General features: G+C 37.5%; 1 protein-coding gene across 15 annotated transcripts in view; it reads right to left on the reverse strand.

Annotated features, from left to right (window-relative positions):
• Positions 1–17,697, reverse strand: part of PUM1 (pumilio RNA binding family member 1) — a 122,038-nt gene that overhangs the window by 72,649 nt on the left and 31,692 nt on the right. For all 15 annotated transcript variants that reach the window (XM_070459070.1, XM_070459069.1, XM_020882798.2 and 12 more), the window contains one exon: positions 14,928–14,996. In XM_070459070.1, coding sequence (XP_070315171.1) covers positions 14,928–14,996 — 69 coding nt within the window. The remainder of the gene's footprint in view (positions 1–14,927; positions 14,997–17,697) is intronic.

Consider the following 17,697-nt stretch of genomic DNA (forward strand, 5'->3'; position numbering starts at 1 on the left):
CTCTCACCCTTGCTCCTTCTCACTTTGATGAAACTAGCTGCTATATTGTGAGCTGCCCAACAGAGAGACACATATGGCAAGGAACCAAGAGAGGTCATTGGACATCAATTCGTTAGGAACTGAGGTCCTCAGTCTAACAACCTGCGAGAAACTTAACCCTGATACCAATCATGTGAGTGAGCTTGGAAGCAGTTCCTTCCCCAGTTGGGACTTTGAGATGACTGTAGCCCCTGCTGGGGCTGAAATCTTGACTGCAGCTTGTCAGGGACTCTGAAATAGAGAATCTTACAAAGTCATGACTGGGATCCTGTTTTGAGCCACTAAATCTTGGGGTAATCTGGTAAACAGCAATAGGTAACTAATATAGCTGTGAATATACACAAGGGTTTTCTTACATTTAAAATATCTTTAAGATTTTATTTTCAAGAAGCAAGTCTTGTTCTACTTCCAATATTTTTTAATTTGGAAAAAATTTCATCTGTTTCACTTTGTCTTATAGCCCTTCTGAAATAAAAAGAAAAAATTACTGGTTTTTTAAATTCTGCGAAATTAAATGGACTTAAGATACGTTAAGCTGAGAATTAGTAGCAATCACAAAGCCAGGAGTCATCTAAAGCAAAGACACTGTTTGAACCTGATCATACTAAAAGGAGCTGTAATCTACTGAACATAAAACAAAGTGATGATGAGTATCCAATTATTTCAAATTAAGATTCAAGCCCTCTAAAGGTTAACATCATCCATAGCACAGGCTAAATAAAGCATCCAGGTTCGCCAACCTGCAAACCTTCACTTCTTGCTGCCATCGTTCAGTCACCAAGTTGTATCCTTTGAGACCTCACGGATTGAAGCAGGCCAGGCTGTCCTCCACTATCTCCCAGAGTTTGCGCAGATTTATATCCATTGAGTTTAATTCATGTCCATTAAACTTTCATGTAAGCCACACCTAAATTCAATCACCAAACATTCAAATGCAACTAGTCTATGAAAAAGATGGTTATTGCTTACCCCATCAAGAACTTGAAAATAAAGACTACTCTCTGACAGGAACAAAGAACAGATCACAGAAGAAGTTTACAAAATTCAATTTAAAGAAAGATTAAGCAATAAGAGGATTAAGAGATTTGACAATTCTAAAGGAAGATAAGGGAATTAGGAATTGGTCCAACAAAAGAAAAGGAGAGCCAGGGAGTCAGATGAAGAAGGCAGTATCGTCCAGTACCCAAGTTTAGGGAGAACCAATAGGATGCACAAACAAGGCTGTCCTTATAAAAGCAATTACTGCATCAGACTAGCAGTGTGGGTACAGTAGCCACTAAAAACAGCCAAGTTCCCTGGCTCAGACTCTGCTTACCAAGCAAACTTCTTAAGAGGACTTTGTTTCCACCTACAGCCAAACATGCTGATCCACTTGAGAACTGCTCTCTCTCTTTATAAATTAGTAAACAGCATTTTAGTTTTCATACACTCATCTCCTGCGGTTCTAGTTAGTACAGGTCAGTACTATAAACCAATCAGCTCTAAATTAGTACATCCCCTTTAAGACATACAAGTTGAGAACCAGGGCTTGGGAGGTCCTACCATCTGACAGAAGGAAATGGCAATCCACTCCAGTACTCTTGCCTGGAAAATCCCATGGACGGAGGAGCCTGGTGGGCTACAGCCCATGGGGTCGCAAAGAGTCGGACACGACTGAGCGACTTCCCTTTCACCATCTGACACAGCAATACAACAGACCTTGTGCTCGTCCTCGTGCTGTCCCATCACATGGAGTTCCTAACTGCCCCTCCAATAGCATCTGCTCTTCAGTCTTTAGAAGAAAAACACATACAGTATTTAACCCAGGCTTGAACTTCAGGTTTGTAAAAGAAAAAAGAAGAGTAAAGAAATACAGTTAAGCTTATTCATGAGGCTTCTCGAGAATAAAGTAGAAACCAAGCACCACTGGTTTATAAGCAATGTCAGCCACTTGGGAAACCTCTCTAAATTTTGTTTGGAAACACTTTTTTTTTAAAAAAAAAGACAATACACAAAGCCACACTTGCACAACCAACCATCACATTAACCCCTACCAACAGCCCTTTAAACAAAAGTGTTCTAAAACGCTAAAAATATCAAAAACCTCTAGGCCTCTTATTTTAAGAAGTAATATAGCGGGTAAAGCACACACAACTACTCTGAAATCATTTTTAAAACCGGACAAACAAAAATAGTTTCATGTTCCAACTGTGTTGAATTTATTCATCTAGGTTTCAGTTTTCTCACTGATAAAATGAACTGTTACAAACACTGAATGCTATAGCATGTAACAACGCGAAACTCAAGAATAACCAGTCCAAGAGATAGCTGTTAATATTATTTAATAATAAAATAGTAACCAACAGACTTCACACTACTAATAGCACAGCCAGTGAGATGCTCCTGTGCACACAGCTCACAAATGTGAGCACATCACCACCCAGCCCACTTCAGTGTAAATCCTGTAAAATTAAGAGCCCTAACAAAAACACTGCAAGAAGAACCATGATTACAGCTTTGCAGAAACTAAGAGGGAAGCTGATTAAGGACTGGATGTGTTTGACCGTACCACCGCTAATACCTGAACAGATGGAAACTCCAGGAAGTATGCTGTACTCAAGAGGAATAAAATAGGTAACTACTTACACACTCAACATAAGCTACACAAGAGCTATCTCTCAAAGCAGAAATTTGGCTTCTTAAAGAGTACAGGGATGCTACAGCCCCAAAGGCATGACCAGGTTTGATCATCTCAGTTGGCAATGCAAACTTCCCACACAAGCTTAGTTTCACTAGAATGTAGCCAATACAGGAATCAAATACCTGACATTTTAACTAGCTGGTAAAATATAGCCCCCTCCAACATTTTTTAATCTCTTGGTAAATATCCTCATTACATTAAAAGAATTTTACATCAACTCAGAGAAAGGACCACTCAGCACTGATGGCAGTAAAGAAGTACTATTGGTAACCAATAGCTCTGACTGTGATAACTGTATAATTTTCAGAAAACCATTCTCAAAAATAATGCCCTAAGGGATTTCCTGGCCCTCTATACCACAGAGGATTGTTGGGAATGTAGTGAAATAGTTCATAATACTTTATACTATACACATAAAGCTTTATTACTGAAGTTTTAACACAAAACAGCTTACATATATAAAAGAATAAATTAATATCCTTTACAAGGCATAAAGAAAAAGCCTTGTACACTGTTAGGACAATTCTTGTGGAAAGGACTGTACATTAGGAGTCATGTTCACCTCCTACATTTTTGGTGGAAATGTAAATTGATGCAACCACTATGAAAAACAGTATGGAGCTTTCTTTAAAAACTAGAGTTGCCATATGACCCAGCAATTCCACTCCTGGGCATATATCAAAACAAAACGGGGCATAATCCAAAAAGATACATGCACCCCTATGTTCATAAGCACCACTATCTACAATAGCCAAAACATGGAAACAACCTAAATGTCCATAAAGAAGATGTGATATATACAGATAATGAAAAGAGTAAAATAATGCTACCTGCAGTAACATGGATGGCCCTAGAGATAATCATACTAAATGAAGTCAGAAAAAGAAAGATAAATACCATATATGCTATCATATGTTATCATTTATATGTGGAATCTAAATATGGTAAAAATGAACATATCTATCAAACAAACAGACTTACTGATATAGAGAACAGATGTGTGGTTGCCAAGAAGGAGGTGAAGGTGGGAAAGTTAAGGGTAGTCATCCTCATTTCTGAGTTTATCAACATTAAATAATTGGGGGGGGGGGAGCTTCACATTCAAAGTATAAGAGCAAAAAAGCTGGGAGCAAATTAAATGTTCAATAAGGTACAGCTGTATGCAATAATGTACACTCACCCAAAATAGCTATCATTACTATATGTAGTATTTATAAAATAACAGTAAATTTTAAAAGCAAAATACAAAATCGTACATGTAAAGATTGCTTCTCTTCATGGACCCTTCCCTTTTGGATCAAGATTGGAAAGAAAAATAAAAGCTGAAATGGGTGTTTGTTGATGTAGTGGGATTACGGATGACTTGTTATAATACACAGTTTTATTATGATTTAGAACTGATTTTTAATAAAAACTGAGATACTGGTACAGAATTCACTACAAATAAACAAGGCATTTTCTCTTAGCAGATACATTTTGCTACAACATAATTTCAAAGTGACCAAAGTTAGTGGGAATTTTAAGAGAGCTCACAATGCATGCTTCAAATAATCTTAAGCAAGCAGATAGTAACTTCCAGTGCACTTTGAAAACTGTAGCTTAAATAAGGAACGATAAAAATGTTCAATGGTTTAATCACAGGTTTAATCTTTGGTTTTAAAAAACCAAAGAATATGGTGGTTTTGCTTTCAAGTTTAAGGAATATGATCCTCTAAATTCTCACTTCTCACTTATATGTCTACTAATTAAGGAAATGTCCTGCATCAGTTACTCAATACTTCTATGCAAAGATTATTTTTAAATGTTTATAAACATTTTACTGTTTCATTTTATTCAAGTCATAAAAAATTGTTGAAAAATCAAATGTTTGCTATAATTTTTCTCATATTTCACTACTAGGCAGCATCATAATCTGACATCTAGCAATTACTACTTAAAATGTTTAGCCTATATGGCAAGATGATTACTAGTGAAAGCAAATTTCCATATTAATGGTCTCACAACTAAACATCTTTTGGTTAAAATCTAATATATTCCTTTTAAGAAAAAATGTTTAATATTTTGCATAATTATAACTATAGTATATAAAATTAACAGATTTTTTACAAAATATTTTCCAGGGTTATTAAACACTTATCATAATAAGCACTGCTAACAGCTGTATCTAATGTCCTTTAATAACACTTCCACCACTAATAATGAAGTTACACAAATCACTTAGGCCTGGCCAATACGTGGTAACTTCATCTTTTCTCTCGAATCTGGAAAACCAGTACTGCTTTTCTGACTACTGAAAAAAAAAAAAAGGTTTAGCATCTGAAGTACTTACAGATTTTAAAAAGTAAACTATTACTTGAACTTACACTGAAATGCACACCCCGCAGAAGCCACTACTGTAAGTAACAAAAATAGTGAAATAAATAAATAACAAAAAGTCTTTTCCTTGAATGAAAGATTAAAAACCTACCAGGAATCAAAGTGATACAGTTACAAGGCATTTCAAAATAAGCACACTAATAGCATGATGCAGACTGTTAAACTTCACAACCTAGAGAGATGAAGAAAGGAACAGTAACTCGCACAGGATGGTCAAGGAACGCCTTAAAGGAGAAAGGAGTAGAAAGCAGAAAGGACTTTCCCTAAGAGCAAAGGTAGAAATGAAAGCAAGTGGGGCAGGTTGCTGTTGTTCAGTAGCTAAGCTGTGTCTGACTCTGTGCGACCCCATGAATCATAGCACGCCAGGCTTCTCTGTCCTGGTGCCCACCAATAAAAAAGAAACCTGGCCACCAACTAGAGGAGCAGTAAGGAGAAGGTAACAAAGGAACAACTAGTCTAGCTGCCAGTGAGGCTTAGTGGAGCACTGAGGAGCCAGGCTCTAATCCAACAGGCAGCAACAGAGAATAAAATCATAAAAATTCACTTTAAAAGATTAACTTAACATTCCTTTATTAAATGGAGTAAGGGAAAGCAAACAGATGCTGGGATGCCAAGCAAAAAGGTGACCTCAGTAACCTAGCCATAAAATGGTAAAAGAAGGGATCTGTGGAAATGGGAGCAGGGAAGGTAATACAAACTGCTGCTTAGATGCCTCGCTCAGCTTTCAAGGCATTTTAAATTATTTAATTTCAAAATGGAAGATTCATAGCCCATTATGATGATCAAGAATGAAGTCACAACGTATACATAAATAAGCCAGTCTACCACTGAATTTGTCTTTATCAGGAATCTATTCCACAGAAGCAGTTGAGTGCAAAGACCAGAAGACAAGAGGGTCCAACTATGTAAGAATATGGTGTCCCAAGTTTAAATCTACAACTCCAAAGTGTAAAGTTTTAAGGTAAGGCTGTCCTGAGGATTCACTCTGAGTTGCTGGGGAACAATAAGAGAAAAAGAGCAATCAACTAAAGACAGTAAGAATTTGGTAGCTTAGAAATTTTAGGACCACCACCAAATAGACTGAGTTGCAAACGGTTCTTCAATTGAGGACAACTGTTAACTTAAAAGTGTACTCTGGGGACTTCCCTGGCTGTTCAGGGGTTAAGACTCAGGGAACAGCACACAGCTAGGTCAAAAAAAAAAAAAAAAAAAAAATACACTGTCTTCAAGGAAGCACAAAGTTTTCCCAATGTTCTTTACCACACAAAAAATACAACCACTGTTAACAAGTTTATTCTTGAAACTAAACGCACAAAAGACAATGGCTGCTTTCATAAAGCATGTCCTTCAAAAAAAAAAAAAATCAGAGATACTGTTAGTACCTCAAGCTCCATAATATTTTGTGGTAAATTAACCTGGGGCAAGTTCCACACTAATTCTTTCTCCACTGCACATCCCTTCCTGAAGCCACTGAAAGTAAAGTTTTCTTTATACCTTCCCACTTCAAGTTACTGGAATAGAGCCAGAAGAAACTTTTTTTCTCTTATCAACTTCATGAACAGTAAATTTATGTTCAGAAAATGAAGAAATGCTCAAGGTGAACAAAGAACTTCCAGATGTCCAAGCTGGATTTAGAAAAGGCAGAGGAACCAGAGCTCAAATTGCCAACATCCACTGGATCATACAAAAAGCAAGACAGTTCCAGAAAAACATCTACTTCTGCTTTATTGACTAAGACAGAGCCTTTGACTGTGCGGATCACAACAAACTGGAAAATTCTGAAAGAGATGGGAATACCAGATCACCTGACCTGCCTCCTGAAAAATCTGTATGCAAGTCAAGAAGCTACAGTTAGAACTGGGCATGGAACAACAGACTGGTTCCAAACTGGGAAAGGAGCACGTCAAGGCTGTATATTGTCACCCTGCTTATTTAACTTATAATCAGAGTACATCATGAGAAACGCCGGGCTGGATGAAGCACAAGCTGGAATCAAGACTGCCAGGAGAAATATCAATGACCTTAGATATGCAGACAATACCACCCTTATGGCAGAAAGCAAAGAGGAACTAAAGAGCCTCTTGATGAAATTGAAAGAGGAGAGTGAAAAGGCTGGCTTAAGACTCAACATTCAAAAAATGAAGATCATGGCATCTGGTCCCATCACTTCATGGCAAAGAGATGGGGAAACAATGGAAACAGAGGCTGACTTTATTTTCCCGGGCTCCAAAATCACTGCAGATGGTGACTGCAGCCATGAAATTAAAAGACGCTTGCTCCTTGAAAGAAAAGCTATGACAAACCTAGACAGCATATTAAAAAACAGAAACATTACTTTGCTGACAAAGGTCCGCCTAGTCAAAGCTATAGTTTTTCTGTAGTCATGTATGTTAAGAGTTGGACCATAAACAAAGCTGAGCACCAAAGAATTGATGCTTTTGAACTGTGGTGTTGGAGAAGACTCTTGGGAGTCCCTTGGACAGCAAGGAGATCAAACCTAAGTCAATCTTAAAGGAACCTCATCGTGAATATTCATTGGAAGGACTGATGCTGAAGCCTAAGCTCCAATACTTTGGCCACCTGATGCGAAGAACTGACTCACTGGAAAAGACCTGATGCTGGCAAAGATTTTTCAGCAGGAGGAGAAGGGGATGACAGAGGACGAGATGGTTGGATGACATCACTGACTCGATGGACATGAGTTTGAGCAAGCTCTGAGAGTTGGTGGTGGACAGGGAAGCCTGGTGTGCTGCAGTCCAGGGGGGTCACAAAGAGTCAGACACGACTGAGCGACTGAACTGAACTGAACCAGGTTTTTCTGCACAATATAAGGAAAAGCATGTAAGGAAACAGAAGACAATGTTATTATCCTGGCCACCTTTAAGTTACCTATAAATAAAGTCATTTGTTTTTATCTAAGTATAAATTACATGGTTTGATCTACAACATAATCATATTAAAGTTATACTAGGTCTAGACTTTAAATGATTATATAAATGATTATTTGCAATAGTACCTGGGAGCCCAGTGTGCAAAAAAGATAAGCTTCCAGGTCACTTAGGAAATCTGTAATGTGCATGAATAAACCATGAAAACATCTAGTTTGCTTCTAGTATGCTTCCTACCCCCCTCATATTCCACAAGCAGGAAGCAAACAGCTCAATTAAAACAGGATAGAGTCCTCTTCCTCAAGATGGGACCAAACACTCAGTTTGGGACCCACAACTAAGATGGGACCCACAGAATCAGTCATCCTCGGGCTAATTTTAACTATTAAATTGACAAGCGTCTCAATATGCCAGTTATGGACAAGTTCCCTCTTTTATATGTTCCAAGAGTGGAAAATGTCATAGATATGCATGTAACACAGAAAATAAGCTATTTCTTCTATACATTTTGCTAAAATGAGGATCACAGAATGCATTAATCAATTAAGTGACAATGAATTCATTTTCGTCTTCTGGGTCCTCAGCAGCAAAATAAAAGTAAACAAGAAACAATTATGCACAACATAGTTTAATACAAGTTTGAACAAGAACTATAACAAGAGCAATTCCAATTTTCTAAACACCATTATGTCTGGTTGTGTATATAATGAGGTTATTTCCATGCCCCAGCAGATGGCCCAGAGAGTGTGTCCTATGCTTAGAGCTACATTAAACAAAAGATCCTTTATAATAAATGCCTTTTATATATAAGATTCAACTTGGATGATAACAGCATTTCTGATATGCTATTCATCTTATGTACTCTGGTAAAATAATTACTGAATAGTTTGAAAATATAAAGATTTGCAGAAGAGACTGAATAAATACTTTTCAGTTTTATCTGTTCCTCATCCTTCCCCTCTTCAGAACCCCACACCCCTGAGGATGGAAAAGTAATATGAATACATAATACAATCAATATTTACTGAATTGAACTGAGGTCTCTTGAGGTTCCCTGGGGGAACTTCTGAAGTAAAAGGGAAAATAAAGAGGAATTCATACTTAGAAAAAAATATTTACTGGTAAACAATTCATTCAACACAATAGTAGGCAGCCACTGTTAGCTAAGTGCATATTAGCTGAAGCCTCTGCCTTCAACAAACTTATATGCAAGGAAATAGAAAACATTTACACAAATCACATATATAAAATAAATCAGGGCCATAGAAATAATAGAAACAAATAACTTGCTACTTGAATTCCCTCTGTAGCTTCTGGTTGGTGAAAGCAAGAACTCTTTCCCAGGAAAGCTGATGAGCAGAGCGGGGTTTCTGAGCGCTGGGGGCTCTGGACATGCAGAGCAACAGTAGGAGCGCTCGGGGTCTGCAGCGACAGAGAGCTGGGCTGAAACGGCTGGCCCGGGCATGTTAACCTCTGTAACCCATATCTGTCCAGACGTCACCGTACTGCAGGACACTGTGAAAACTGTTCATGTGTATGAAATGATTAATCAAGTACCAGGAAAATGGTACATGTAGACTGCAGCTATTATTATTTCTGAACCTAATGAAACAGAACTTGAAGTCAATCCACATTTTGGTATTTCTGATCTTAGTTGGAGTCACTTGACCTTAGAACTCACTTCCCTCATGTAAAAATGATACTAATATCTCGCAAAAATCTGTTGGAAGATTCACACAGGAAATGATATCAATGCCAAAGTGTCTTGAAAAGTGTTACTGCAGTCAGTTAGCTTGCTTTCAAATAAAACATACTGATGTGGATGAAAAAATAAAAACTGAGAAAAAGGAAGGTGAAAGAAGATAATGAAGATAAACTAAGCAACATGTGGATCAGTTATTTCCTGCTTCAAAGGAGCATGTTTTACTGTATTCAAACATTCTAAGACAGCTCAACGCATACAGTGGTAGGTCTGCCCATTCTTCCCAGTGCAGGACAGAAGGAAGATACTGGAAGGAGTGGGGTTCCACACAGGTTTCAAAGTCACAGGACCGAACTGGGCACCAGGTTTCAAATGTCACATGCACCCACATTTACAGCATTAGAAGACACCTTCTTAATCTTCTTTCTCAAAATGACTATCCTCATCCCAAAACTATTAAGAGATCCCAGAAACTTCCGAAACAAGACTCATATAAAGGTCACTTCTCTGCTAACACAATCATTAACAGAATACAGTATAGTTATTAACTTCCTCCAGGTCACTTGGCCTGCCTGGCTATGTTTTCTCTAAAGTAACCATTTCGTTTTAATAACAAGATGTCAAAAATGCCCAACAATCAAATGGTATTACCACAAAATGAGCGGAACTAGGAACCTTCTGCCACTCCTCTGCATACTCAAAAGCTGCATTTTGTCGGGGAAAGGTGTGTTACACTGTTGGGTTGATATTTTTATATTAAGGCTCTATTTATTTTTCCCTCCTGCAAGAAAGGATGCATGATCTTGCTAGCAGACAACATATTCCTTTCCAAAATTCAATCCAATTTAGAGTCAACTGAGTTGCTTTTATGGGACTCTACCTGCAAGGAATTTACAGTGTGAGATTAGCCCCTCTAGGGCTGTGGATCATAAAAGTACTTTTAGCTACCCCAAAGCCTCCAATTCTGTGAGCTATCATGCCATGATGAAAGATGTGGACCTGATGTCCACATTAGACTCCTACCTGTCCCAATTCCCGAATTACCACCCTATGAGCCATGATGGACAAACACTTCAGTATCTTATGCAGCTGCAGATGGTGAATGAGTCAGACACCCCAATGAAAAGTTACAGAATCACTACATCACAGTCTAAACACATCTTTAAGGTATCTCAAAGATATCTCTGGCATATCCTAGAAAAAGCAAAACTATTCCGATGTTCTATCTTTTTAAAGTTAGAAATCAGGACAAACTTCAAGGATCTTAAGACTTAAAAGGGTCCTGGAAGACTATCTAGTCCAATATCTATGTCTTACACATGGAAAAAAAGCAAAGTCCAAAGAATATGAGTGTCATGAGGCAAGGCCAGAAGCGGTGATATAAGGGTTCTTCTTGTCCAGTGAGCTCCCATCCCACAAAGCTGTTTCTTTCTTTCGGTTAAGAGCTCTTCAAATTATTGTCAAACTCCTTACTCTACAAGCCATTCTGCTTTCTTAATTTTACAGGCAGAATTCCTAAGTAATGCATAATGAGAACCTACATCTAAGTTTTAACTATATCTCACCTTATTCTATTTCCAGGGAACGTGGTAGGATTCATTATTACTCCACATACAGAAGCACTTTCCAGATTTCATTCCTCTTGTTTACAAACTTGTCTATTACCAAGGGTAAGTTTTTCTATGCTTCAGTTTTCTAAAACAAAGATGAACGGCCACATATCTAAATACATTCCATTTATTCCAGAAATAATAACTATTATTAATGTCCCTGAACACTGTCAAGTTAACTATATGTAAAACATTAAGGAAACTTAAAAAAGTTCCTTGGTTTTTAAAAGCGAGATAACCAGTTATTCAGGATAAAGTGTCTTTTCCATCAAAGACTCAAAGTACTTTCAAATGAGAACCGCTAACTTCTGCAAATCCATCCCTTTCGGGACATAAAGATAGTAATGCTGCCCTCCTATATATAGAGTAAATAAGTCATGCAAGATCATAAGCCAAATAACCATGGTAGAACCAGAGCCCAGAAACATCAGGGCAATGAGCCTTCCTCAGTACTACAAAGATACACTCTTAAATACTCAACTACCAGAAATAATCTATGCCTTTAAACTTTTCAGAACTGAACTTAAAGTTGAATGAAAGGGGCTGCTAGCAAGGATAGTAGATGAAATATCTGAAAATAATTTGTAGCCCTAAGCCTAACAGATTTTCTTATCTTCCTTTTTATGTGTACTTCTTAGAATAGGAGGCAAGTAAAGCATTTGTACTGTGTCCTTCAGCTATGAACAGCTGTATTTCAGACAACCAGCAAGGTTTGAACGTGAAGTTTTAAATAATCACTTCTGAATAAGATTTCTAAGAAACACTCTAAATACAGCAAAGTGACTCTCGGAGTCTATCGAACACTGGCTTTGATGAGGGAAAAGAAATAACAAGAGCCAGGCACTAGTAACTTTACAAAAAATCAATTACTTTGAAAGAAGTCAATTCTCTGAATTCCAAAGATTCATACATTCTTGAACATAGGTATTATTTTCCCTAAGGAGGACTCTCATACAAGCACACAGACACATACAAATACAAATAAAATAACTGCAGCAAAAAAATGCTGTGCTTGGCTTATGCAATTTACTTGAAATTTTAGTGTTTATGTGGGTAAAGACTACATTTACACACATCCCCTCCCAGAGATGCTTTATTGTTTAAAGAGAAGGAAATTCAATGACATTAAACTAATTAGAAACATTTTTACAAAAACTTATTTTCTTCCTTTCTCTTTTGTGTCCATCTCCCTTTTATCTCTACAAAAACATTCTCCCAACCTACCCCTATATGAATCCTAACTAAACTACAGGACATTCCTCAAGTCCTATATACCTCCTCCATTCAAGTATTCACAAACTAGTCTTGCCAGTACTGATCACTAACCTTCTCAGAACATGAACCACACAAAGAAAAACAGTGCACACTTCCCGTCATCATGTATATTCATTCCATGCTCAACTAGGTAAACAAAGAGTTCCTCGAACTCAAAAACTTCACTCCATACTTAGTTCCCTTTGTGCCTGGACACTGGGTTATGCTTTCAAAAACTAGCTTCAGTTAAGTATCAGTATTTTGGGAGGGAAGTATATTAAGCATTTTTAAAAATCCACCCCCAGATATCTATTGTTATAAAGCTTACTAAAATGAGATTTTTGTGATCAATTCTAAGTCCTGGCTTTATTCACTCTCATGCTTTGGAGAGGTAGCCAGGTCAGAGTCCCAGCTCCATCACTTTCTAGATTTACGACCCTGAGCAATTTAATTCATCTCTCTCGGTCTTTTTCTTTATCTGAATAAAACAACCATCCTGAGTTATTGATGAGACAATGAATGCAAATCTCTTAGTATCTGCTTAATAGGTGGTCAACAAATAGTAGTTACTACTACTTTGTTAATAACGAGGAAAGAAGAAAGAAGCGTGACACTGCATTACTGTTGAAATGTATATTTTGTTTAGTTATTTACATATGCCTATAAAGAGGTCTGAGGAGTTACATACAAATATCAAAAAATGACATTTCTAACAAAAGTAAGAAGGGTATGGTCTGGAGACCTTGGGAGGAAGGAACATTTTGGGAAGAAAAAAAATGATTTTTTAAAATACTTTTGTTGTTAATTTAAATAAAATTCACTTTTTGTCCACTGTTCTTTGATTAGAGTTAAGTCTTTAGAGATTATGAAGTGTTGCTTACAAAACAGTAACAGGATATTATTTTTATTTTGTGTAACTAATTTTAAGACTGGGATTATATTTTTGGTAGAATGAACCAGGTTACCATCACAGGAATGCGGAAGCAGATAAATGCGGTTTCCCCATCTATACTTAGTATCAGATACATCTGTTAACCTTCTGTTCAAATTCTGCTCCAGAAATACAGTGAGAAAATCTTTACTTAATAACCAAACAGGGTTTATTAATGTGCACTGTTTCAATAATATTAGGCAAGCACCGGAAAACATAAGGACACCTACTAATCCGATCTGCAACCTCTAGAGGAAAAACAAAAACAGGCCACAAACCCATGAAGCCAAGATGATAGGACTTTAAACCACAAGATGACTCGGAAAAGTTAGAAACAAAATCTTATAACCAAGACAGCAAGAATCTTAGGATCAAAGCACCAAGACTTTAACTAATACTTAGTCACAATGGTAGTCAATGAAAATTTGTTATAAATCAGGAAAGAAAATTATCTTAATTTTGAGTCCTCAGAACCTAGCACAGTGCCTGGATCAAAGAATATTGGCTAAATCATTAAGAACAAACATATTTAATGAATGATATAAAAGAGAATCCAGCATATAGCTATTCTTCCTCCTTTAAAGCATTAAAATAGACATGGGAACTTTTAAATATTAGATATACAAAAAATAAAACAGGAAAAAAAGAAACCTAAGGCTACTCTCCAGGAAAAAAAGAAATCACATCCAAATGTCTAGTTTGTGAACCTGTGACATCTTCAGCAGTTAATGCAAACTTATTGTTTTGCCTATCACCAAAACACTTATTGTCAACATACAAAAGCACCAGAAATCAGCTGTCCTTGATCTATATTCATATTCCTCTTTCAGAATTATAGCAATCTTCACTATAATGAATGAGAGTAAATTTTGTTTTCTGCAAATTTTAAACATTACAAACAAACCAAAATCCTTATTTCTAAATTCTATGTAATGGGTGACTAGCTCAGGCCTCAATCTTCTCTAATTATTTACCAAAAATCTCAATTCCTTCTTCACAATGAAACTGCAAACAACATCCTAAAAAGCTGCAACATCCTCTAAAAATAGGTTATCAACATATTGACTAACAGCCGATCTAAAAACTCTCTTTCACTGCAAAAGAATCTAATGACTGAAAAATGAAGCAAAGGTAAGGACATTTGATGCATATAAAACTAAGTTATTTTGTAAAATTTTAACACCTCAATTTCCAACTGACTGGTTAAGATAATATTAATTTGTGCTTACATTTTGGTTTTATTTTTAACATATTAGGCTAAAGTTAACATTCTTATAATGAGATAGTTTTGGCAAAATTCTGCAATACCCCACTCCTATCATGAGGATGGCAACAAGGAAAAGCAAGCACATACTTCTGGAGACTAGATTCGGACACATTTGATGAGAGACAGCTCCAACCTTCCCTTAAAAACAGACCCACATTTCTGACACACCAATTTACTTACCTCTCCCATCGCTCTTCCCTCCAGAGCAAGTGCTTGAAAATCATGATTCAGTTCATCCATAGAACGTACCTAATGTTTAGAATAGAGGAGGGAAAAGTTTCACATTAGCACCTTGAATTTTACATGCACATTAAATACAACTGAAAAGCTTTTTGATGTTTACTTTCACATATTGACAAGGAAACTAACAATAATCAAGTGACTAAGATTAAATATTCACTTACCTTTAACCATCAGGTTCAGCAATGATCCCTGCGCTTTCTCCCCTCCCAATCCCTTTTGCTTTCAAACATGAAAAACACAGAATCCAAAAAAAGAAAAAGGAAACTGCATCACACGAGAATTACGATAGCTATTGTTCATACATTTTAACTTAGTAAGATCAACATGTTTAAGGGCAGTAATGTATGTAGACGATTATGTGACCTAAACCTTGCTACTGGCTCTAAGACCACAGCTTGTCCACAACTGTGAACAGTTAAGTACAAATTAGGGGACTCATTTGAGCCAAGCTAGTACGTCTTTGACAACCTCAGGGAAAAAGGCACTACAAACTACATAACTGAGTGCCCTCAACATTTCTCCAACTTGGAAGATCTCTGGGAATGCCTAGAATCTCAAAACCAGGAGAAAAAAATCAGCAAGTATCACAAGAATCCCTTCAAACTTTACCTAATTAAAGTAAAATTTAACTACCTACATCATAATAATCTTTCTAGACTTCAATTAACTCATCTTCAAGGTCATTACTAGAAGGTAATATTTAACAGCAAGAATGAAGTGTGGAATAGATTACACAAAACAGTCATAACTCAAAAACCCTTTTCTGTCCAATAGTCTACTGGACCTCTCAGTTATGAGCAAGAAGCCACCTTTGCTAGAGTACAGTCCCTTGTTCATTAAAAAGGCAGGCTTTCCAGCCTACCTAAGAAAGATGGCTGACTGCCTCAAGTGGAACATTCCCAAACCCCCTCATCTAATCATCACTACCTCCAAATGTATGTGTACAATGTCTAGCACTGGGTGAATGCAAAGAGCCAAACTAGAGCCAGGCAGGGGGAGAGCAGAGCATGGAACATGAACTAGAATACAGCTGGAGGGATCGATTTAACAATTTTATTAGCATGCTGCCTGTATACCACCCAATAATCCTAATTCTACCCAGGTGACAGCACATTAAAATACAGTCACATTGTTCTGAATTATACATTTTCAAGACCCAATGCTACAAATGATACACTGTGTCACTAAGATGTAACAGCTTTGGGATGCTTGTCAAAAATGTAAATTTATAAAATTCAAAATGACGCTCAACTTAAGCCATATAAGAACAAAGAGACATAGAGATAAGACTTGTTACTGTAGTAAACAGTTTCAAAGGGCCTTGAAACAGAAGCTAGGGTCACAATACAAGCCATTTACATTATTCAGGTAAGCACACTGAATAAGCTCCTAAACTTCAGGTGGTTAAAATAAGGAGGGGCGATGAGGAGAGAATCTTAGCTAGAAACTCTACAAACAATAGATAAAATCAATTTGAACCTTCAAGACAAATAACATTTACAAGGCATGTAATTTAAACGCATATAAAGTTCTACACTATTAGGAGCTCTTCCTATGGAATCTATAAACATGCTTTTAACTAGATGCTGGGAGTTTCCCTAAAATTCAAAAACCTACAAATAGTTTTAACCAAGAATGTTAGAATTCTATTTATGTCTCCCAAGAAAAAAGTAGGAGTGGCTACAAAAATGAAAAAAGGGCTCCCCTGGTGGTCCAGTGGTTAAAAATCCGCCTGCCAACGCAGGGATATGGGTTCAATCCCTGGTCCAAGAAGATCCCAAATGCTGTGGGGCAACCAAGCCTGTGCAACACAACTGCTGAAGCCCATGCACCTAGAGCCTGGGCTCTGAAACGAGAGATGCCCTTGTGCTGCAACTAGAAAATAAGAGAAAGCCTGAGTGCAGCATGAAGACTCAGCACAGCCAAAAAGAATTTTAATTAATTAAAAAATGAAGAAAGAAAGTGGGAATGGTAAGGAAGGTAGAGAACATGCAATGTGCATATTGATGTTATCATCACAACAATCTCACAGTAATTATTCCTATTTAACAGATTAGAACTGAGCCTCAGAGATACTGCTCAGTCAGTTCAGTCGCTCAGTTATGGCCAACTCTTTGTGACCCCATAAACTGCAGCATGCCAGGCTTCCCTGTCCATCACCAACTCCCGGAGCTTACTCAAACTCATGTCCATTGAGTCGGTGATGCCATCCAACCATCTCAGCCTCTGTCATCCCCTTCTCCTCCCAAGAACACTTTCTCTGTCAACCACTGTTAAGCAGGGAAGTGCACTTAGATGGCATTTCCAGGATCTAAATCCAGGTGTTCCAATTTTTGTGTACTGTCCTTTCTATGTCACCAAGCTACATCCAGGGCAGCCACAGGAGGATGCCACCCCCAGACAGAGGTGCCTTCAGTTTTTGCCAAGGGCCTGGACAAGTGTGTCCTCTTGGTATTCTTGCCTTTCCTTCCCAACTGTTAATTCCCCCCACCTTCACAATTTGCCCCTCCTGCCCTCACAGCGATTTCCACCCCTTTCTATACCGCCTTCCACCCACTCTTCATTCTCTTTCCTACCACACTGCACCTGTCTCTGTCTCACTCACAAGGTGAACCGCTCCTCCTCCCACCTCCTTGAGACAGTGAGAAGGGAGCTCACTTTCTGAAGTCTGCTTTGCTAGTACAAAAACCATCTGCCTTTGGTTGAG

This window comes from Odocoileus virginianus, chromosome 30 (assembly GCF_023699985.2).
Source record: "Odocoileus virginianus isolate 20LAN1187 ecotype Illinois chromosome 30, Ovbor_1.2, whole genome shotgun sequence".
In the NCBI taxonomy this organism is placed as follows: Eukaryota; Metazoa; Chordata; class Mammalia; order Artiodactyla; family Cervidae; genus Odocoileus; species Odocoileus virginianus.